At 40.3% G+C, this 22,642-nt stretch overlaps 1 protein-coding gene across 1 annotated transcript in view; it reads right to left on the reverse strand.

Moving 5' to 3' along the window:
- The window catches only part of WDFY3 (WD repeat and FYVE domain containing 3), a 294,837-nt gene that overhangs the window by 6,573 nt on the left and 265,622 nt on the right, over nucleotides 1-22,642 (reverse strand). The window contains exons 57-67 of the mRNA XM_037739168.1: nucleotides 19,938-20,029; nucleotides 19,183-19,395; nucleotides 16,155-16,302; nucleotides 14,916-15,070; nucleotides 13,804-13,962; nucleotides 11,351-11,530; nucleotides 7,249-7,431; nucleotides 5,753-5,849; nucleotides 2,643-2,966; nucleotides 1,939-2,050; nucleotides 944-1,141 (exon numbers count right to left, since the gene is read on the reverse strand). Coding sequence (XP_037595096.1) covers nucleotides 944-1,141; nucleotides 1,939-2,050; nucleotides 2,643-2,966; nucleotides 5,753-5,849; nucleotides 7,249-7,431; nucleotides 11,351-11,530; nucleotides 13,804-13,962; nucleotides 14,916-15,070; nucleotides 16,155-16,302; nucleotides 19,183-19,395; nucleotides 19,938-20,029 — 1,861 coding nt within the window. The remainder of the gene's footprint in view (nucleotides 1-943; nucleotides 1,142-1,938; nucleotides 2,051-2,642; nucleotides 2,967-5,752; nucleotides 5,850-7,248; nucleotides 7,432-11,350; nucleotides 11,531-13,803; nucleotides 13,963-14,915; nucleotides 15,071-16,154; nucleotides 16,303-19,182; nucleotides 19,396-19,937; nucleotides 20,030-22,642) is intronic.

Consider the following 22,642-nt stretch of genomic DNA (forward strand, 5'->3'; position numbering starts at 1 on the left):
AAAAAAAAAAAAAAAAAAGAAAGAAAGAGAAAAAGATGTTATCTACTAGCAGTGGAAGTTAAAACAACAAAGCACTATTTTTTAGCTATCAGATTGGCAAAAGCGGAAAAAGTTTGGCAGTACCACTAAGAATTTGGAGAACTTCCATGTCCTGTTGGAAGTAGTATTAACTAGCACTACTGTTTTGGAGAGTAATTTGGCAATATCTAATTAAGATCAAGAATAAAGCTGTGTTCTATCAATTTTACTCCATCTCTAGAGGAATTCCAGCTTGTGTATTAGAAGGGCATTTACATGGATGTACACTGTAGCATTATTTATAGTATTGATAAAAATTCCAACTTGTGTGTAAAAAACCCTGAGAGGGCATCAAAAGGGAAATAAATGCTGATAATTCATATAATAAAATAACTGACAGTAGTTAAAGTGAGTATATTAGAATAAGTTATCTATATAAGTGGATTTCAAAAACAATGTTGAGTAAGAAAGTTATAGAACGGTAAAAACAGTATACTACGTAAAGCTGAAAAGTGAAGTTGAAAACAAAACAGTATTATGTAATGTTTACAGAAGCAACACATGCTCCTGAAAGCATACAATCATGGAGAAGGGGTGTGATTGGTGAAGGGTACAAAAAGGATACTTAACGTGCATCTATAGTATTTATAGAGACATTTCACATACAGGCCTCTAAATTATATATGATGAATTATTAGCATATGTGCATTCTGCGTCATGGATGACAAGGTATTTGTGACTTGTATCATAGAAAAATTTCCTAATTGTAGTAATAAAGAAGAACAGAGAAAGTGAAGACTGGTTCATCCTAACACAGCATACTGTAGTGGGGACTCCAGGGCAAATTAGAACCTGTGTGCAGGGAATAATTAACATCCTTAGAGCTTAATCAAAACAAATTCAAAAAGCACGTATCTTGTCTTACTTCTGGCAGAAGAGCTGACCACAGTTCCTGCAATGGTGTCGTCTTTCTGTGAGTGAAAACCTCACCGCGCAGCCCGAGCAGCTGTCACCGCCTTCATCCTTCACCCAGTGATCAGCAGCAGAACGGCCTGGCTGGTCACTCACAGACCAGCTGAAAACTCGGCCTCGACTGTCACCAACGAGGATCCTACTGTGATCCCTGCAGGACACACGACAAAGAAGGTCACTGCATGGAAGGCCTCTGTTGTCTGTGATCTCCTTGATGCTCTCTGGTTTTTGGTGGATGTGTGTTTTGGGGTCGGGGCTGATAAGGGTGCCAGAGAGACAGCTTGATTCACCCAGGGAAGTAGACAAAAACCAAACTGAACCCAAATTTACACTTCCATTTCAGCTTTCTTTGGATCACCCTTGCTGTATCTCTGAAGAATAAAAAAGGCAGTTTTTTTCACTTAAAAAAAAAAATTCAGAATTAAAATCCAGTGTATAGGCACAGTGGCTCACACCTGTAATCCCATCACTCTGGGAGGCCAAGGTGGATGGATCAATTGAGCCCAGGAGTTTGAGACCAGCCTGGTCAATATGGTGAAACCTTGACTCCATGAAAAATACAAAAATTAGCTGGGTATGATGGTACATCCCTATAGTCCCAGTTATTTGAGGGGCTGAGGTGGGAGGAATGCTTGAGCCTGGGAGGTTGATGCTGCAGTGAGCTGTGATCGTGGCCCTGCACTCTAGCCTAAGTGACGGAGCAAGACCCTGTCTCAAAAAAAAAAAAAAAAAAAAAAAAAAAAAAAAAAAAAAAAAAAAAAAAAAAAAAAAAAGAAAGAAAAGAAAAATATCCACACACTGACAGGTTTTTCTTCAAATTTATCTCTGAACTATGTATGATAATACAGATGAAATCTGTTTTCCCCAAAGACTGGGCTGGAGTATATGGCCCTTGGCTAAGCAAATGACTCAGATGGGATGAGGAGCTGTAAAAAGCCTGACACTTACTTGGAGACGCCCAAGGCAGTGACCTCAGCTGGGTGTGCGTTGTCCTTTCGATCAAAGGCTGTGTGCATAGTCAGCTTACTCCTGAACACCAGCTGCCGTTCCCACCGGTACCCTGAAGTGGAGAAGTGGAGGACATGACCTACTCAACTGAAGGAAGCCAGCCCTGGGGAGATGTGCTCCAAGACTGTGGCCTTAAACCTCGGGTACCTCAACATGAAGTTACAGCCGCTTTTCCAGCTCTCGGCAGCTGCTGCCTTGGTTGAAAGTAAAGCTATCTAGCTTAACATTAACCTGGGCCAGGCTGGGGAAACCTCTCGTTGAAGGAGACTAATGAGAAGGGGAAATTTTCAATGCAAGACGATGCATCCAATTTCTCCAACTGAGGACCTTGCCTCTAACTCTATTCTGGGCAAAGTTACCTAGGAATGCAGTTTTATTTATTCATTTTAAATTAGCTTTCATGATTTCGTGAGTTGTGAATAAATGCAGTTTTTGGTTTGAGGTATTTTTCTTTGAAAGATGCCCAGCATATTGCAAATATCATTGTAAGACAGAAACTTTAAGTCCACTTTACACTAGAAGAAACTGAATTCACAGAGCACATCCAGGGTGGGGACCAGGGAGAGCGAGACCCCACTGCCTCCATTCACCAACCCTCACACCACATACAAGGAGTGAGAAATAGATACCAGACTTCAAGTTACCAGGTTTCAATCTGCTGTAATTCCGCACCTCAATGGGATTGGGGTGGGGGTGGCTAAGGGGGCCCTGCAGATGGGCTCTGGTCTGGCCCTCTGAATAATTCACAAATATGAAGCCGTCTTTCTCATCTAGGCTGAGCTGGTCAGACCAGCGTCTGGAGTCGTCGGAGCCACTGTCAGTACACCAGGCGGCTGTTGCGCGGCAGGAGGCTGCCCGGGGCCTGTGGCTGGTGCTGCTGGGCTGGCTTGGAGTGTCCTTAGGGTCCTGGCTGACGCTCTGCTCATCTGCTTCTGAATCGCTGCTGTCCTCGTCTTGGGCTTCCTGCCCTGGGTGAAGCATTGAGAGAGTTGGAACATACAGAACCATCAAAGTTACACCCAGCTTTGTTCTACTAGCATTTTTGCTTCCAGTTATAAGCCTCTATAGACATAACATTTTAAGCTAAGTGTAACAAAAAAGAAAGTGTGTGCCAGGATTTTTGGCTAGAGTACAGAGAGCAAAGAAAAAACAAGGTGGAATTTCTGAAAGAGTTTATAAAAAACTTTGGCCAAAATCCTTGGCTTGGCATTCAGCCTCTCACAATCTGGCCAGAACCTGCCTTTGCCTCACACTGCCTGCCGTGGTGCAGCTAGATGGTGTCACTCTAGCTGTCTCCCTGCAGACCTGCTCCTCCAGGGGCGGGCTTCCTCACATGCTGCTGATGCCACCTAGATCCATTTTCCCAATCTCTGAGTGTTCCGACGTCACCTAGCTTGAATTCAAGGCACAGCTTAAACGTTCCTATTTCTAAATCATCCAATTCCTTCAGGTCAAAGTATTCTCCCCCTTTTTGGGACTCCTTTAACAGTTCTGTGCCTCCTGAGTTCTTCAAACTGTCATCCTAAACTATTACTTTTGGATATTCTTTCTACAAGATGGTAGAGAGAAGGGCCACTGTATACAGCAGTCAATGACTCACAGATTGGTGAGTTATCTTATTTTCAATTTTTATTTTTGTATTTATTTTTACAGACATGGATCTTGCTCTGTCCCCCAGGCTGCAGTGCAGTGGAGTGACCATAGCTCACCACAGCCTCAACCTCCTGAGTTCAGGGAATCTGCCCACCTCAGCCTTCTGAATAGCTGGGACCACAGACACATGCCACAGCATTTAGCCAGATTAGTGAATTATGGATGACAACTTTAATTTTGAATTTTGTTCTTCTTCCTCTTTTCACTGTTATTTTGTATTTCCTCATATCAACTCTCTACTCCCTTGCAATAAAGTCTACTGGAGGGAAAATGTATGAGAAACAAGTATACCTGGCCCTCCATTTCTCTGGGTTCCACATCTATGGATTCAACTAACCTCAGATGGAATATATTTGGGGAAAGAAAACTGTATCTGTTATTGAACATGTGCACATTTTTTTTCACTGTCATTAGTCCCTAAACAATACAACATCACAACTATTTACACAGCATTTATACTGTATTACTAGTAATCTGGAGATGATTTAAGGTATACAGGAGGGTGTTAGTAGGTTTTATGAAAATAGTCCATAAGCCATTTTTTATCAGGGACTTGAGCATTCTCGGATTTTGGTATCTAAGGGAGGTCTTAGAACCAACTCCCCAGGACACAGAGGGATACTGAGTCCACCACACAGTTATTTTTTTTTTTTTAACAAGACAAGTACTTTGTCTGTTTCCTACTAAGTAGGAGTCTATAGGACTAACATGAATAAAGTTTTCACCCCAACGGCTTATGATGAGTTCTGAGGTCCACAAACAAACAGCTTTGGAAGCGGCTTTAATTTCCAGTGAACCCCTAGCTTGTTTACCTTTCACCCCAGCAAGTGCCCACAAGTCTCACCACTTCTACATTGTCCAGAGTCAGTCCTTCTTGTGGGCTCTCTCCCTCTCTGCCACTTCCGCCAGACTGCCCACAATCAAGACATATATATATATGTATTTCTACCCTGAATTTGACCCCTTCTCTCTCACTCATTCATCTCATCTTCCACTGTTGTTTACTTAAAAGCTTTTTAAGGGAAGGGAAAATGACCCACTTCTCATTGGACCCCTTAATTCAATATCTGACATATAACAGGTAACCCCCAAGTACTTACTGAATTAAACTGAATTTTTATGTCCCCAAACACCCAGATGACCTTTTTGGTGGGGCTGTAATTAGAAATTTACATGTACTAATATATTACCAGCATTAAAAATGTCCTGCTCAAGAGATCTTTTCTCTTCTCTGGCACGGAAAGTAAAAGCTACTTTCAGCTTATATCGAGAAGTGACTTGTGTCCTTCTGCTAAATTTTCTTTATTAACTTCCTCATATCATCAAAGTCACACTGAATTCTCAGTGTACACAGCCAATCATGGAGAAACAATCTGAAGGTCAAACTTATAACTCTGTTCCTTTCCAGAACTCTGTCCCTTGTATCCACTGCTCTACACCACAGGGGCAGCTTCTCCAGTGACTGCCACACAAAGCAGATCTCACCCTGGCATTATGGCATTGCTTTCAGTTATTCTGGGTGGAAATCAATTATCTCTATATTTCACTGGAAAATTTTAAATTGCTTCACAAACAATAGATAATGGACTAGATAGGTAACCAGTGTTAGGCTTCAGTGTGACTTACAGGTTTCAGTAAGAATTAATGCCCTAATGTGAGCAAGTCTGACTGTGGACTCTGGTCTGCCTCTGTTAATTGTTTACATACATGAATGTACCCGTCATCCACACTGAGCCAGCCCCATGGTGGGCAGAACAAATGTGGGACTAGGGCGTAGCAGAGCTTGTCTGACTTATACAACAGCCCGTCCTCTAGGTTTGTACTGTGTTTTCAGAAGTGAAAGCCCAAGCCTTTGGTACTCCAGGAACTGAGTGCTACATTTAGTATGGAATGTGGAAGTTAAGTACAAGACACCACGACACCAAATGTTGCCCAGTGAAGTAGAGAAAAGCTTGCATGTCTGCTCAAGGGAATTACATAACAGGCAGCAACCATGCTTCTCCAAGCAGTGCCCAACCTCGGGCTCCTCTTTATGTTGTTCAGTGTTAAGTTTATCCACAGTGACTTAAAAGAAATGTGAAAATGACTGAGTCATTTTTACCTATTTGTGCTTCTGGACAGTCTTCCTGCATTTCTAGGACTTCAGCAGGCTCAGGAGCTGGTGTTTCAGGAACTTGCAAAAATTCCATTCTCCAAAACTAAATTTAAATAAGTACAAAAATAAAAAAGTTAAGAAACAGATTAAGGAGCCAATTTACATTTTACTCAATGAAGATAAACTCTCAGGGTTAACAGATAACTTCCATTATGTTATACAGTGAGATTTCTCTATATCTTGGAAGATGTGGCAGGGGGCTGCCTACGAACAATGGCTCTTTCAAAGCAGAGGGAAAAGATTACAGTCAAATAAGTTTAAAAACGTGGTTCAGGCCAGGCACAGTGGCTCATGCCTATAATCTTGCAGCACTTTGGGAGGCCAAGGCGGGTGAATCACTTGAGGTCAGGAGTTTGAGACCATCCAGCCTAACATTATGAAACTTTGTCTCTACTATAAGTACAAAAATTAGCCAAGCATAGCAGGGCATGCTTGTAATTCCAGCTACTTGGGAGCCAAGGCAGGAGAATCGCTTGAACACAGAAGGTGAAGGTGGAGGCTTCAGTGAGCCTAGATTTTGCCCCTACACTCTAGCCTGGGTGACAGAGAGAGACTCACCCTGTCTCAAAAACAAAACAAAAACACGACTTAACTAAGTAAACTTTTTTGTTTCCTACAAAAACCTCTCAGAATCTTATACATGGTAATATACATTATAGACCTCCTAGAAGGCACACAGTAAGCAGAATCCCCAGGTGCCTGGCTAGGGAGCCGTTTTATGCTCCTTCACAGATCGAGCAGGGTGAAAATGCCACTCTCGAGGAAGCGGACTCCAGAGTGTGTGTGTGTGTGGGTTTGTGTGTGTGCATAGATGTGTATCCTATGAGGCACAAGGTATGATATGGGAGTGGCCTAATGGTCTCATTGTCTCTCTGCATGTGACTCTGACAAAAGAGAGTGGTAATCATCTGCTCTCTGCTTTTACAAACAGCACAATTAAAGAAAAACAAGCACAGACTACAAAGGTGAATACTCCATTACCTCTATTTTCTGTAGAGGCCCAGCATAAAGCAACTAAGAATAGGATAAACTCCATCTAGGCTTCAGGTGCAATCATCTGGGATCCCAGTTTTCCAGCACTGTGAGTCTCTGTAGGGAAGAGACTTATCCCTGCTCACTATTTTCCCTATAAAGCCATTTGACAGGCTGAAAACCCAGTACTTCTGCAGTTAGCATTTTTAGCAATCCCAGTGTGACATGGCAATCATGTTCAAGTGACCTCATTGTGTCAAGCTGTCAAATGGCCAGTAGCATTACTAGAAAGAGGCCAAGACACCGGTGTTCCTCATGTCTGATAATGCAGAGGCCAAGGCTTGTCTGAACTGGGGCGAGAGTTCGCTAAACATTACAGCCTGTTCACGTGTTCTTAACCCATAAATAACAAGTTTCAGGTAAACTAGGACAACAAATATCCTAATGAGTTTTTCTCTCGGCTCACTTACCCGAACCACTCCATCTGAGTGTCCTGTCACTATGACGTTCTGTGTGTCCCATTCGTTCATCTCCGACACGCAGCAGCAGATGATCTGCTGGCTCCTACCTGTGAACGTGTTGACACTCACGATAGGGTTCCCATTGATGCTCCACACATGGATGTATGTGCCAGCGCAGGACACAATGTCCCCCTGGGAAGAGAGAGAAAAACATCATTGTCTTCGCTCCCTTCCTATTACATTCTGGTTTCTGAAGCAAATTGAATCCCTGGCCTAGCTCTCAAAAAGCCTTTCAGTCCTAAGATTAGCAGCTAATTTCTTAGGTAACCTGAAATTCAGTGCTTGCTGACTTAAAAAAATACCTCGAACAGAGGCTTCTTTAAGAATTCACAGTTGAGTGGATGCAGTGGCCAAAGGGACCACAGATGGGAGACAAAGGGCAGGTTCATGTCCCTGGCACACTGCTGAGCAAGGTCTGGCGACACAGCAAAGCTCCCTGTCATCTGAGGAGATGATGAACTGCTCTTCTTCCTCCCATTGTTAACAAAATCTATTATACCTTTCATCTAGAGGCAGGAATCCACCTCTACTTTTACAAAATGAGTCCAACCACCAAAACCACGAGGTAAAAGAGGCATTTTTCAGTCCAGATATAGTTGTGTTTCTCTCTTCAATAAGTCAAAAGGTACAATCTTAGTAATGCTGTAATATCCTATTTTAAAATCTGTATTCAAAATAGGGGTGGGGAAATGTGGGCGGAGAAAGGGACACTGGTTCATGGGTCACTTCTTGGCAAACTTAATAAACCCCAAGACTCCCTGAGCTGATAACTTATGTTTTTATGAGTCCCAAAGATAGAAAAGAACAACATATTTTCTCAAATTCCACCAAACTGGGCTCTACCCAACCTGGTGAGAACATAACCCACTAAAGCTAAAGAAAGAAGGATGCTTTCTGAAGCATCTCCTGTGTGCCAGTCACCAGGGTGGAGACTTTAGATGTTCTAGTTAACCCTTAGAGCAACATTATGAGATTATCACTAGCCCTGCTTTAAAGGATGAAACTGAGGGGCAAAGAGCTTAAGTAACATTTTTATCACCAGAGATTTGAAGCCAGCTTTCTATAGCCCCAAAGCTTATATATCATACTGTGCTGCCTCTCTCATTCCTAAGATAGCCTGGTTGTCATGATGCTGAATATTAGCTTTAGATAAGAACTGGTAAAGTTCAGTACCCTCAGGAGATACATAAGAACCTACCTAAGTCTGAAGATGGTCAGCAAAAACAGTGGAGAACTAGAAGATGCAAAGCAGCACCAAGGTAAGAAAGAAGGTAAGGTGGAGGAGGCTAGGGTAGGGTGAGAAGGACTGGGCCTGTTCCGTCCACAGTCTGTGCTGGTCTTGCTACTGCTCCTCCTTACTCCTCCCATCCCCCAGCTCTTCTGCCAAAATGGCAAGAAATAAACCAAAACCCATACCAAAATAATACTTAGCAAAGCACTGCTGTGCCTACTTCTGCATCAGTCACTGAACCATTTCTGACTATGAGTGTCAGCAGTTAAGTTTTAATTAGTGACAACTGCTCCATTCTGCACTGGGCAAGACCTTCTTCAGTTACTCTGGGGCCTTAATTAGAGTTTATTAGAGTAAATCCTGTCATTATGAGGGCTGAGACATAAGAAGAATAATGAAAGACAAAGTGGCTTTGGCCTAAAATGTAAACTGAAGTAAAGCAGACTTGATATTGGTTGGAGAAACATAACAGAAATAGAAATCTTTTCATGAGTTTTTTTTTTTTTTTTTGAAACAGGGTTTTGCTGTTGTTGCCCAAGCTGGAGTGCAGTGGTTCAATCTTGGCCCTGACCTCAGGTGATCCTCCCACCTCAGCCTCCCAAAGTGCTTGGATTACAGGCGTGAGCCACTGCACCTGGCCCTATGAGTTATTAAAAGATTACAAAAGCATCTTAAAAAGAAAAGACTGCTTTTGTAGTATTTGAAGCAAGTATTTCAATCCAGTAGGTGTACACTGGCTCAAATAACAATTGGCTATAATAAAATTATCAGTCATTAAGAACAACCCCAAAATGAAGTGCCCCAAATAATGGATTAAGCATCTGACTCAGCAACACTGCTGCATTAGGGCAGTTCTGCAGCACCCACATTTTCATAAAAGGTTCAAATGTTTGCAGGACCAACCCAACGTGTTGTTCTGAAAACCTCTTAAACCTTTCAGACACAAAAAACAAATCTGACTCTTCTACCCTTGCAAGTCCCCCACTTATTCTCAACCTGATTACACCTGCCATTATTAATCAGACACTCTAAGTGATTGACAATTACAACTGAATTCCTTTCTTTTTCCTGTTTTAATAAGTGACTACAAGATAGCTGACTAAAAGCATAATACTGAGTAACTTTTGGTGGAAATTAAAGATGCAGCATCCTTTAAGAGTAAAGCTGTCTGTGTAGGTGACGGTGTAAACATCACGCAATGACATGGCTAGAACTGTTCTGTGTCATGAAGGATGGCCCTGTGGTAGGGGTGAGGGTAAGGTGGCAATGAATATGTATAGCTAAGAAGTAATGAGGGTTGGGTGGGTTCCTGTCGACTCCCAGGATGGATTTCCGTATGGGGCATTGCCTACACACTGACATACATCATTTACCTACTAATGTGATAAGCTCGTGGGGCCTCAGTCTCTGTAAATCTGCCCTCAAACTTCCCCTGTTTACAGACCATCTTAGCAATGAATCCCCTCTTGTCTACTTCCTTGGTTTGTGTAGAAAGCTCCTAGATGAGGTTATTTATTGTATTTGAATTATTTTATTTATTTGTATATGAAATACTTATTTCTGAAAAGAGAAAGTATCTTTTTATTAATTTTCGGATCTGTTTTGAAAATAGCTCTATAAGAATTTTTCACTTGCTTGGGTACCAAAATGTTGCCCTTTTTACTTTCCATACTCTGATTATATTTTATTAAAAATTTCAACAAATTTCTAACATTCATTCTTTTTTGAAACTCATTAGCACTGTATTGCCTAGGCTGGAGTACAGTGGAATGATCTCAACTCACTGCAATCTCCTCCTCCTGGGTTCAAGTAATTCTCCTGTCTCAGTCTCCCAGGTAGCTGGGATTACTGGCGTCCACCAGCATGCTTAGCTAATTTTTGTACTTTTAGTAGAGACAGGGTTTCACCATGTTGGCCAGGCTGGTCTTGAACTCCTGACCTCAAATGATCCACCAGCCCTGGCCTCCCAAAGTGCTGGGATTACAGGCATAAGCCACCACGTCCGGCCAATTTCTAACTTTCTTTTTTTTTTTTTTTGAGACACAGTCTTGCTCTGTTGCCCAGGCTGGAGTGCAGTGGCGCGATCTCAAACTCCTGACCTTGTGATCCGCCTGCCTTGGCCTGCCAGAGTGCTGGGATTACAGGTGTGAGCCACAGTGCCCGGCCAATTTCTAACATTCTTAACAAGTCCTACAAATTTCTTATATTTTAAAAAACATACGCTAGAAAGCATTGTTTTAACTGAATCTTGTTCTCTCTAATGTATGCAGCAGTGAATGGATTTTAAGACAAAACTGCTCTCTGGATTACAAACTTTTTTTGCTTTCCAAACCACACTAAATCAAAGAAAATATAGTAACTTTTATAAAATGAATGTCTATCAACTTCAAAAACAATTAACCATCTCTCAGAAAAAAAAATGTTTTTTTTTTAAGAGATGGTGTTTTGCTATGTTTCCCAGGCTGGAGTGCAATGGCTATCACACGTACAGCCCACTACTGATCAGCACGGGAATTTTCACCTGTTCCATTTCCAACCTGAGCTGGTTCACTCCTCCTTAGGCAACCTGGTGGTCTCTGGCTTTCAGGTCACCGTATTGATGCTGACCTTAGTGCAGACACCTGATGAGTATAGTGCCCTATAGCACAGAAGTGCCGGGCTGAAGCAATCCTCCTGCCTTAGCCTCCCAAGTAGCTGCAACTACAGACATGTTCCCCTGAGCCCCACCATTTTTAATTTGGTTTGGCCAAGACTACTTGTTTACCTAAACATAAATGAAGTGGGCAATTTATTACTTACTGTGGGCAATTTACTACTTACTGTTAATTCATTGATACAAAGAGCAGAAACTGGAGCTCGATGCCCTCGAAGCTGGGTTAAAAATGACAGTTTGTTCAAATCCCAAATGATACAGGTTCGATCACGGGACCCACTGACAATTATGTGATAGGCTAATGATGCTGTGGCACAGGTGACAGTATCAGTGTGGCCCAGTAAGGCCTACAAATGAGAACAAACAAACAAAATCAGACTGATCTCAGTGACAGGGTTCCACAGTGACTCCAGAAGCTCCTAGATCCCTCAGGAAACAGTGGCATGCAGGCTGGGCAGTGAGTGAGTCGAGCAGTGGTGTCTGGAGAGTGTGGAAGGCAGACCTCTTCTCTCCTCCTGCTGACTGCCCTTGTCTCAGCCCACGGGGGAAGAGAGAAGCCTGGAGCATTCTGGAGGCTCTTCTCTCTGTTTTCACATTACTTCTTTCCTGGAGTTGGGCTAGGATTTTAGAAGGAAGGGGGAATGACAACTGCAAGCCAGCTTGAATTTCTTGATACCATTTTTATATAGAGATGTATTGATTATGGGCATAAAAAATACAGAATTTAAAATCTATATCTATTCTTTTATGCCACAAACTCCCGTTCGGTCCATTCTAAGAAATTACAATAGAATGAATTTTTTACAAAAATGCATAAACTGTGAGAACCACATGGTTGTAGCATGTGGTCTACAACAGACCAAGGGAGAATGTGGTCCTGAGGCGACAACATGCTGAAGTCCTGCTGCCAGCGGGAGATATCTGAATATCTATGCCTGAGAGAAATTCCTTCTTCAAGCTAGAATAAGAACTTCCCTCTTTTGCTGGAATATGAAGAGAAACAGGACCCTCAGAAATGGCAATGTGTGAAAATAAGCAAATATTCGGAATAAAAAGGTTTGGATTACTGTTAGTAGTTCCTGAGTATTTACAATGGGCCACCTGCCCTGACAGAAAAATATGTCTGCTTAATAATGACTTGGCTTCATCCGCTGCCTTCCACACACTGGGTTGTAAGAGGTTGCCTCCTAGTGTACATTTGGGGAAAGCCTTGGGTGTAAATCAGTGTAAACTTGGCGGAGAGACTTTTCTATCACGTAGAGTAGGTATTTTTTTTATAGATTGAAGGTTGATCAATTTTTTAATACTTTCAAGAGAGAATTATCTGTGTATACACATTATATATATATATATATATATATATATATATATACACATCTATATATATGTATGTATAATACAAAAAAATGAGTTGGCTTAAATTTTGGTCATATAGACAATTTTACTGCATGCTTGGCAAACCCCAGGAGACTATTTTAAGTAGGAAGTCCTTTTTTACCGGCACATTACTCTCAAAGTGCATTTTCTAAATGGAAAATATTTGTAAGCAGAATTTGGATCAGCAAAATGTACTATTAACCTTGTATTCTGTTCAAGACTTTCCCTCTCTTTATATGGCTTGCCTCAGGACCCAGCAACTCTGTGAAGTTTCTGGCCTATATACATGATTCAGTTTTACACTGAACAGGGGTTCAATTTTTTCCACAGATATTTATGACATCACTGTTTGAATCTGGCTTTCAAATAGCTTTGAAGTCAGACAGAACTTAATTTAAATTATACCTTTACTGCTAAGTGTGACTTTAGACTTGTATCTTGACCTCTCTAACCTGTGTCTTTTTCAGGGGTAAAATGGGGCTAATAACTGTCTTGCAGAATTGTGTGGACTGGACTTTTGTATTTGTAGAATACTCAACACAATCCCCTGAAATAGCAGGTGCTCAATAAATGATTAGTGGTATTGTTACATTATTTTTCAAATTTGTATCATTAAAAATACCTAGATATGTGCTCCTTATTTAAAAACTACCTTACGGTAAGTTGTCTCACAAATCAAATGTTAAGAAATGGCTTAATTATAAAAGGACTCTTGCTTTACGTAAAAATTAATAATAGAATCATGTATGTAACAGGCAATCAAAAATACTTGTTAATTAAAACATCAAGGGCTCTACTGAATACATTCATGGGTTTGGCATGTCCTTAAGGATACGACAAGTGAGAAAAGAGGAAAACAAAGAATTAGGAATTTAGTGGCAGATAAATGGAAATCACTCTGGAAGGAAACTGATATGAGTCAACAGCAAACATAATTCAGTTTGCAAAAATTCAATTTAGATTTTTGCATTTATATTACTTAAATACACTGAAGTATATGTACCTAAAGATAACTTTCTTCAGATTTTAACAAAGTAACTGGCTTAGATCATTGTTAGAAACAGCCTATACTGATTTCCTTTTTTTTTTTTTTTAAAAAGTATTTCTAGCAACAGAACGTAACTTCAGTTTTGTCAATTATACCCGAAGTACCTCATAATTAAGGAAGCTTTTTAGTTCCTACAGGGTGTAGGCACGGGAGACGGAATATGTCCCTCTTGGCATGTTCTATGTTCTCTGTTACCTGTTTGAGGGTGAGGGTCTTGGCCTTTTCTTTGGAGGTGCCCATCTCCCACACACACACAACTGTGCTTGTTCCACCTGTGATGACCAGCTTGGGGTTGGGGCAGATTGCACAGAGAATCTGGCCCCACTCAGACAAGCATTCATAAACAGTCACAGCCTGTAAAGTAAAACAGATGTGAGACACACATGCCATTAAGTGCTACAAATTTTTGAAATTCAAGGAGCAGAAGCTGAGTGAAGGTGCCGGCACCCCACCGGCAAATAGTAGCTCACGTTCTGTGCTAGCTTTAGTTCAGCAGCATATCACTGAATCTCTACCCTAAACTACCCCACCACCTCCCAACTATTGTTGCTGCTGAAAGCCATAATCAAAAAGGACTTTTTCATAATAGGTGTCTCTGGTTTCTCCAGATTGGGAAAATGATGCTCAAGTTGTGTGACCTATGGAAAGTGTGGAAAAAGGATGCATTTGCTGTAGACAGAATGTAAAAAGAGAGTGTGACTACTGCTGTTTAAGGAGAAAATCAACAAAATGAAATTGTGTTACAAAGCAACATAACAGACTGTGCAGATTCTTTTTGTCCTGCATTTGGGAGGGGACTGTTAGAAGGCAAACACAGGGTACTAAAGGATCACTACAGATTGTCTCTCCAAGAGGAACTTATGGGACTTAAAAAAGTTGCTGTTGCTTCTTGTGGGATGGGGCAACGGGTTTTCTGCCAGCTTGTTTGGAGCACTAAAATGAAAAGTGGGGCATATGGTGACTCATCAAAAGGAGGCTATTCTGGTTGACAGAAATGCTGAGCACCTTGCTGGCTAGGATCTCTCGGAGGAATTCTTTGAGCAAGAAGGAAACTGTTAGCCCCGATTACACAACTTTCCAAAAGAGGCTTGTTCTGCAGAAAACATGACGTCTCTGTGAGCTCTTTTATCCTGCTCTCATTCAGTGAAGCTCTCCTTTCCCCAACAGGGAAAGCTCACTTTTCTTTGGGGTTTGGAGGAACAACTGACAAGCTCTTGGAATGGGTTCTTCCCAACCCTATTAGTCAGATAGGATATCCAAACTACGAAAGAGCAAGATTAAATGGGTAGGCAGGGAATAATGCAAACCTTGTCTGACTCATAGGTTCCCAGTCTGCAACTGAGGTCTGCATAGCCCCAAGCGAAAGTTTTATTCCAGGCTGGTGGGATAAGAACCTTATTTTGTTCCACAGCAAGAATACCTTTATCTGTACATACAATTTGTCCCACAGGTTCTTTGAGTTCTAGATAAAAGAAATCATGACATTAGGACAGGAACAGGAAAAAGTGATATCATTATCTCATAGGGATGATAAAGTAATTTCAAATATTCATACAAATCAAGCATCATGACACCTACATTGAAACAAAATGAACTCAGAAATAGAGCTGAGGTTTTGAATCTCCTATAAGACCTGCTGGGTGGAATGTTGATCTTAACAGGTCCTCTGCAGGATTTCCCTCCAGCTTTCCTATTTCCGGGCACTCTCTGCTTTGGTTACTAACAATTAGGTCTGCCTCCATAGGGTTGTACAGAGTAATCTGGGATGCTCCCCAGAATGTCATAGGGACACAGATCATCAACAAATCTATGTCTTTAATCTCTCCCAAGTTATAGCCAGCCCTTAGACTTCCCTTACGGAAGGTCACAGCATTCCCCAAGAGGCATGGACTCTGTTCCACACCAGCACTCTGCTGAACACATTACTACTCCAGAAGAATCGCCAGCAGTGACTGATGCTGGCACAGAACAGAGTCTGTGTAATGAGGCCAAATGGCATAGAATGGCATACCAGTTAGGCAGACTTTGTTTTAAGCCACAACTTCAAGATTTTGCAAAACTCTATTTTTTTCATTCTAAGGGGAAAAACCTATTTGAAAAAATATTTTTAGATATCCAATTATATCATTAAATAAAGATAGATGTCATTTCACTGGCAGATTAAAAATATGTTCTTTTACTAGTATTTCGGATAGGCAAAATATACTTCAATGAGAATGAAGTTATGAAGACAAACTTTTTTCTACCTATAAAGTTGAAGTCACAAGACTTTGGTATTTTAGAGTTTTGACTATCTTAAAGAGGAGAGAGAAGCCTGTTTCGTTCTTTCTGATACAAAGTCCAACAAGCCAAAAAAAGAAAGAGAAAAAAGAAGGAAAAAGAGAAAATATAAATACTAGTAGGTATTTAGTAATTTAACACAAAATGTATGGCATTTATTAAACAAATTATGCTGCCGTCAAAAAGCAAATTTGTTATTGTTAAACTGGGATTATGAAACAGTCCCATTAAATCATAAATCAAAACTTTATTTCTCATTATCTTACCTTTTACAGGTGTTAGAGAAGGCCTCAAGTTGTCTAGATGATGAAAAAAGATCTTGTCACTTGTAGATCCTGGTAGGACAGAGATTCCTGCATTGTCTCCATTGAGTCGACTTCTCACTCGCTTTGGTGGATGAGGTTTTTTAAATAACTAGTATGAAAGAAGATGACACACTTTATAATGAAAGACAACACTTATAAGCCCTTTTATATGCCAGGCATTGTGTTCTTATTTCACGTAAGGTTCAGAAGAACCATTAGGTGCTATATTATGCCCATTTTACACCTGAGAAAAGAAATTCAAAAAGGCTGTGAAGGTGGCCAGGAACTCACACCTGAATAAGCCGGGACAGAACTATGATACTAAGGTGTGGGTATTCTGTTTTATGCTAAGCTGAATTCACAATAACTTTACAAAAGAAAGTTAATCTACAGTTGATTGACAATTATTTTCCAATGACATTCAAAGTTGACTCGTTGCAGCTCAATATACCATTCTGTGCCATTGAAGGCAGGCAGACATTCTATCTAATTGGATTATTTTTGGTTTCAATGTGGCCTTTATGTGATTTAGAAATGTCATTTTGGTGTCCTAAAAAGAAGCTACTGATTTGCTGAAAGTGTGAACATTACCAACTTCTTTGTACTTTGCTATGTTGCAAAGGGAAAAAAGAAAAAAAAAAGTGTTACAACATCATTCAGTATTTCTATAGGATTAAAAATATTAATGGCTGGGCATAGTGGCTCATGCCTGTAATCCCAGCACTTTGGGAGGCCAAGGTGGATGGATCACGAGGTCAGGAGTTCAAGACCAGCCTGGCCAATGTGGTGAAACTCTGTCTCTATTAAAAATAAAAAAATAGCTGGGTGTGGTGGTGCGCGCTTGTAGTCCCAGCTACTTGGGAGGCTAAGGCAGGAGAATCGCTTGAACCCAGGAGGTAGAGGTTGCAGTGAGCCGAGATTGTGCCACTGCACTCCAACCTGGAGTGACAGAGAAACACTCTGTCTTAAAAAAAAAAAATTAATGTCCATTTAAGATGACTATTTTTAAATTATTATAAATCTTTGAGACAGGTAGAGAGTAGTTTCTGTCGGAAAACTTGTATTTGAGGAGATCTGAAAAGCTTTAAATGAAATGAGATTTAAGATGAATATAACACCATCACACTTTGTGAATTAGACATTTTGGGGTTCCAGGAGAAAAAAAACAGAAAAAATTCTTTGTTCAGAAGAATATACACATTCCAGGCTCCCAAACGTTTAAGCGTCTTGTTCCTATTTTATCTACATACAGGACTATGAGATCAGCCTTCTGTAAAGATACATACTTTGAAAGCACATTCATGAATGTGCATTTACTGAAGCACTTTTATGTGAGGACCTAAGGATAGAGTGCTACACCAGGCTGAGGGTGTATTAATGACATATGGAGATGACTACCATAAAGCCTACATTTTTGAGGATGGTTTTACTTGAAAGTACTCTCTATTACTCAGTGTATGTCCCAGAAATATGTTGGCATCCAAATGATACTTCCCAGACTTCAGGCCTCTTCTACTTCAAAGTAGCACAAAAATCCTGCAACAGTGCAAGTGTCTTTGATTTTTATGTTCACAGTATATATTTCCCCTAGGGTATGAAAGATGGCTCCAGTCCTTCTAACTCTCAGGAAAAAGATATTAACTAAATATAGGTACAGCTAATATCCTTCAACTGTAAATAGAATTTATCAGCAAACATTTTGCTTTAAAAGTAAACATGGTCAGGTGCCGTATCATGCCTGTAGCCTCAGCACTTTGGTAGCTAAGGTGGGAGGACTGCTTGGGTTTAGGAGTTCATGGCCATATCTGGCAACATAATGAGACCTTTCTCTATAAAATAAAAGTAAACATGCTTCTTTTATTAGGGGATCAGACTGCACTGTGAATGATACAGTTAAAGCATGTCCTGCTATCAATCATGGCTTTTCTACATACAGAGATGTGCCACTGTTTCGTGTGTTCTCAAGTGTCAGTCCTGGAAATCTCAAAAAGGTTAACCTACAAAAAGGGGGTCCGTAGAGACATCTAAAGCAGGAGCAGAGAAGGTAGCCAGGATCAAAGTATGAGCCGCTGGTCCTTAGTAAAGGTGGGTGGTCTGACCAGCTCATCAAAGTGTGCCTTCTCCACACTGTGCTGCAGTTGCTCCTGGTGCACGTAGCCCTCCTGCCATACCTCGGACAATGGGGATGAGAGTAGGGATGAGGTCTCTTCATGGAGGTTTGCTCATCGCTGAACATGAAACAGACCTACAGTATCTGGGTGCTGAGAGGTTTAAATCTTGGTCTTCCTCTCCAAATTCCAGAAGGTAGTGAGGGCAGCTATTGCATGTCCTAGGTATACCTATGGCATGTGCTGTCACAGAGAAGCACTTATTATGCCTATGTCAATAATTTAACCCAATCCATTGTCATTTGTTCCCTGAACTAGTACAATAGCTTTCCAAGTGGTTTTCTACTCCCCATTTGGCTCCCCAGAAGAGAGGGAGAGAGAGAACGAGTGAGCGAGCAAGAGAGAGAGTATGTGTATGGTATGTCTGTGTGATAGAAACAGATAGAAAGAAAGAGAGAGAGGCATACAGTAGTTTATTCTGACAGAGGCCAGAATGAACTTCTGAAGTTTAAGTGTGACCATGTCATTTCTCTGCCTAAAATCAGCACTGGTTTCCCACTGGCCTCCAGACAAAACCCCCTCTGTATGTGGCCTATAAGGCCCCTCCTGTTACATCTTATGCAGGCTTAAGAAAGTACATTCTGCATTAGTCTATAAGGGAAAATTCATTCTCTTCAAACAAAATTTTTATTTAATTAGACTATGAAAGTGAGAAAAAAGCAACAATCTAGGAATCTATTGAAACACTATGTAATATTTATGGCTCTTTATTAAGTTAATCTAAACTTGATTATTTTGTGGTCATCTGTAATCTACAGAAATGTCACAAAATTTGCAAAGTGAAACAGAGTACATCAATGCTAAGAAAAGAACATCCATACCTGTTTAGGGATCTGACCAAAGTTATTAATGAACCCAATTGTGGCTGTCTCCTTTAGTGGGTCATTGATGTTGTAGATATCCACTTGACCCTCATAAAAAAGATGATGGAAGACATTTACAGCTTCTACTGCAGCAGGGCCTTGCTGTTTATAGCCGAAGATTAAGTCAATCCATTCATGGAGATGGGCACTCACGTAGTCACACTCCAAAGCCTGTAATTTCAAACACAGGTTCAGTCACTGGCTGACTTTTATTACTTGCTCAGAGACTAGAAAAACCTTGGTAAGTTGTCAATAGGAACTAAAATAACTAAAAATCATAAAAACAACATAGTAGTCCCCTCTCATTTGAGGTTTCCCTTTCTGAGATTTCAGTTACCTGCAGTAAATCATGGTGTGAAAATATTATTGTGTTTATGACAGAGAGATCGACCATATTCACATAGCTCTTAGTATATCATTATGATTGATCTATTGTTAGTTATTATTCTTAATTTCTTACTGTGCCTAATATATAAATTAAATTTTATCAGAGCTATATATGTATAGGAAAATAAATAGTTGACATATATATGGTTTGGTACTATTCCTGGTTTTGGGCACCTAATGGGGTTCTTGGGATGTGTCCTCTGTAGATAATGGGGCCTGGTTGTATTAGTAACAAATGAGTGATACTCTGTTAGAGGTCCTCTCTTTGTATTATGTTCAGTGACCAAATGAAATTCAACTTCAACTGCAAAGTGTACTTCCGTTACCTCTCGGTGGACTCTGATGAATTCTCGTGGATCCCCTTTTGCCCAGGGTGGAAGGATAACATCTCCAAGCTTGGTGCCATTTTGTTTACAGCCTGTGCAATTGGATAAAAAAAAAAAATGGGATAAATGGTAACTTTACATTAATCTGACAGAGAAATGGTGGTTTAGATTCATTACCAGAACTCTAAAAGGACCTCAGAGATCACCAACTTCTAGCATCCCCCAAAACTGCTCCTCAGAGCACTCTAGCAGAAAGAGTTACTAAGTCAGCAAAACTGAGGCCCTCACTGCCAATGTCTTCAGGAAATGCTGAGTTATACAAAGTGAGACACGCTTCTTTCTGCAGTCTTCAGAGCAGGACTCCTCAGAGGTTTAATATGCTAACATGCACTGCCCTTCTCTAAGAGGGATATCAAACACAAAATGTCTAAAATTTAATTGACCACAGGACTCCTTTTCAGCAAAACATTTTGTGGGGGTACTGTTTTGAATTTCCTGGAAACAGTCTCCTGGAGATATCTGTAACACAAGAGGTTTCTCGTATCGCTGACTCTTAGGTTCTCAAAAGAGCTCTGCAGAACTGGCATGTATTTTGCAGTAAGCATTCTTATTTAAAAAGTGAAATCTGAAATAACACAACTTTTTGCTGTTATTGCATCATTCAGCAGAAAAAAAATATTTGGAAAAACTATAGGGCTACCTGTCAACAACAAAAAATATGGTGTGATAGGCACATAAATATTTATTCAACATAAACTTATTTTAAGTAATAGTTAATTTCTAAAATATAAAAGAAAATATTCACTATGAAATCTATCCACAACAAAATATATTAAATTTGGCTGCATCTAAGGAAAAAAGTTGTTTTTCATTTTTTGAAATATACCAAAAATATCCCTTTAGCTTACCGAGTTTTCGTAGGTTCAAATCAGATTATCACTGTAAAAAAATGAGTCTATAAACAACAATGTTGACTCACTAGTTTAACAGCAGTTGGTTAGATAAATACCTGTATTGGAAATTTTCATAAAGAAGTGCAATTGTTCAAATTTTAGAACACGAAGCCAATTTCAAGTGAAAGCAAGTAAAATATTTCCCTTAGAAACAATCTTGCCTTTATCATTGCTAGTTGATGGTTTATTTACAATGTGATATTGAGCGGTATAAATCAGTTTATTGTTTAAAGGAATGTCTTGACTTGGCTGGAAAAGTTACCATATGATTTAAGACAAAAATAAATTATTACAACCCTTCCTCCTAAACCATACACACTTCACACTCTGTGTTGAATCCCCCTGAAATGCCCCCGGCCTAACTTTTTGGTAATAATAATCAGGTAAAAGCTACTTGAGATAGAAATTACTTTTCAAAATTTTGCCGTAATTCTTGAATATTTATGTGATAGAATTTTATTTTATGAGCACTATATGCAATTTTAAAATGACATATAAAGGTAACATAGTATACAGAAAAGCCTTTGTCTAATTCTGCTTTTTTTTGTTTTTTGTTTTTTGAGATAGGGTCTTGCTCTGTTGCCCAGGCTGGAGTGCAGTGGTATAATCATGGCTCACTTCAGCCTTGAGCTCCTGGCCTCAAGCAATCCTCCCAGGCAGTCTCCCAAGTAGCTAGGACTACAGGCACATGCCACCATGTCTGGCTAATTCTTTTATTTTGAAGAGATGAGGTGTTGCTCTGTTGCTCAAGCTAATCTTGAACTCCTGGCCTCAAGTGATCCTCCCACCTTGGCCTCCCAAAGGGCTTGAATTATAGGCAAGAGACATAATGTCTGGCCCTTATTTTTGCTCTTCTGAAGCTCTCTTCCATGTGTATTCAAGAATGTAAGAACAACACGATCCCAAGGTGAATATTATTTATCTCACAGCAAAGGAAAAAAAGTCCAAGTGCTTTTTCTTCCTTTTTATCTTTTGAGACAGAATCTTGCTATGTTGCCTAGGGTGGAGTGCAGTGGCGTGATCTTGGCTCACTGCAACCTCTGTCTCCCGGGTGATTCTTGTGCCTCAGCCTTCTGAGTAGCTGGAATTACAGGCACACACGACAATGCCCAGCTAATTTTTGTATTTTTAGTAGAGATGACTTTTTACCACATTAGCCAGGCTGGTCTCGAACACTTGGTCTCAAGTGATCTGCCCACCACAGCTTCCCAAAGTGCTGGGATTACAGGAGTGAGCCACTGTGACCAGCCCCAAGTGCGTTTTCTTTTTCAACATTTACTATCTTTTCTGTGTGAAGAGGCAAACTTTTTTTTTTTTTTTCCTATTTGGGTGAAATTCACATAAGGTCAACCATTTAAAGTGAACAATTCAGTGGCATTTAGTTAAGGTACAATGTTATGCAATCATGATTTCTATCTTGTCCCAAAGCATTTTTATCACCCCAAAAGTAATCTTGTACTTGTTAATCAGTAGCTGCCCATATTACTATCACCACAGGCCCCAGAACACCAATCTGTGTCCTATCTCTGTGGACTTAGCTGAGTATTTCCTATAAATGGAAATGTTCAATATGTGACTTTTATTGTCTGGCTTCTTTCACTTTGCATAATGTTTTTGAGGTTTAGCCACACTGTAGTATTTAATGTCTTATTGACTTTCATGGATGAACAATATTTCATTGTTATGTATATACTACAACTGGTTTATCCACCCATCACTTGATAGACATCTGGGCTGTTTCTACCATTTGGT

The sequence above is a fragment of the Cebus imitator genome, unplaced genomic scaffold (genome assembly GCF_001604975.1).
Source record: "Cebus imitator isolate Cc_AM_T3 unplaced genomic scaffold, Cebus_imitator-1.0 Scaffold64, whole genome shotgun sequence".
In the NCBI taxonomy this organism is placed as follows: domain Eukaryota; kingdom Metazoa; phylum Chordata; class Mammalia; order Primates; family Cebidae; genus Cebus; species Cebus imitator.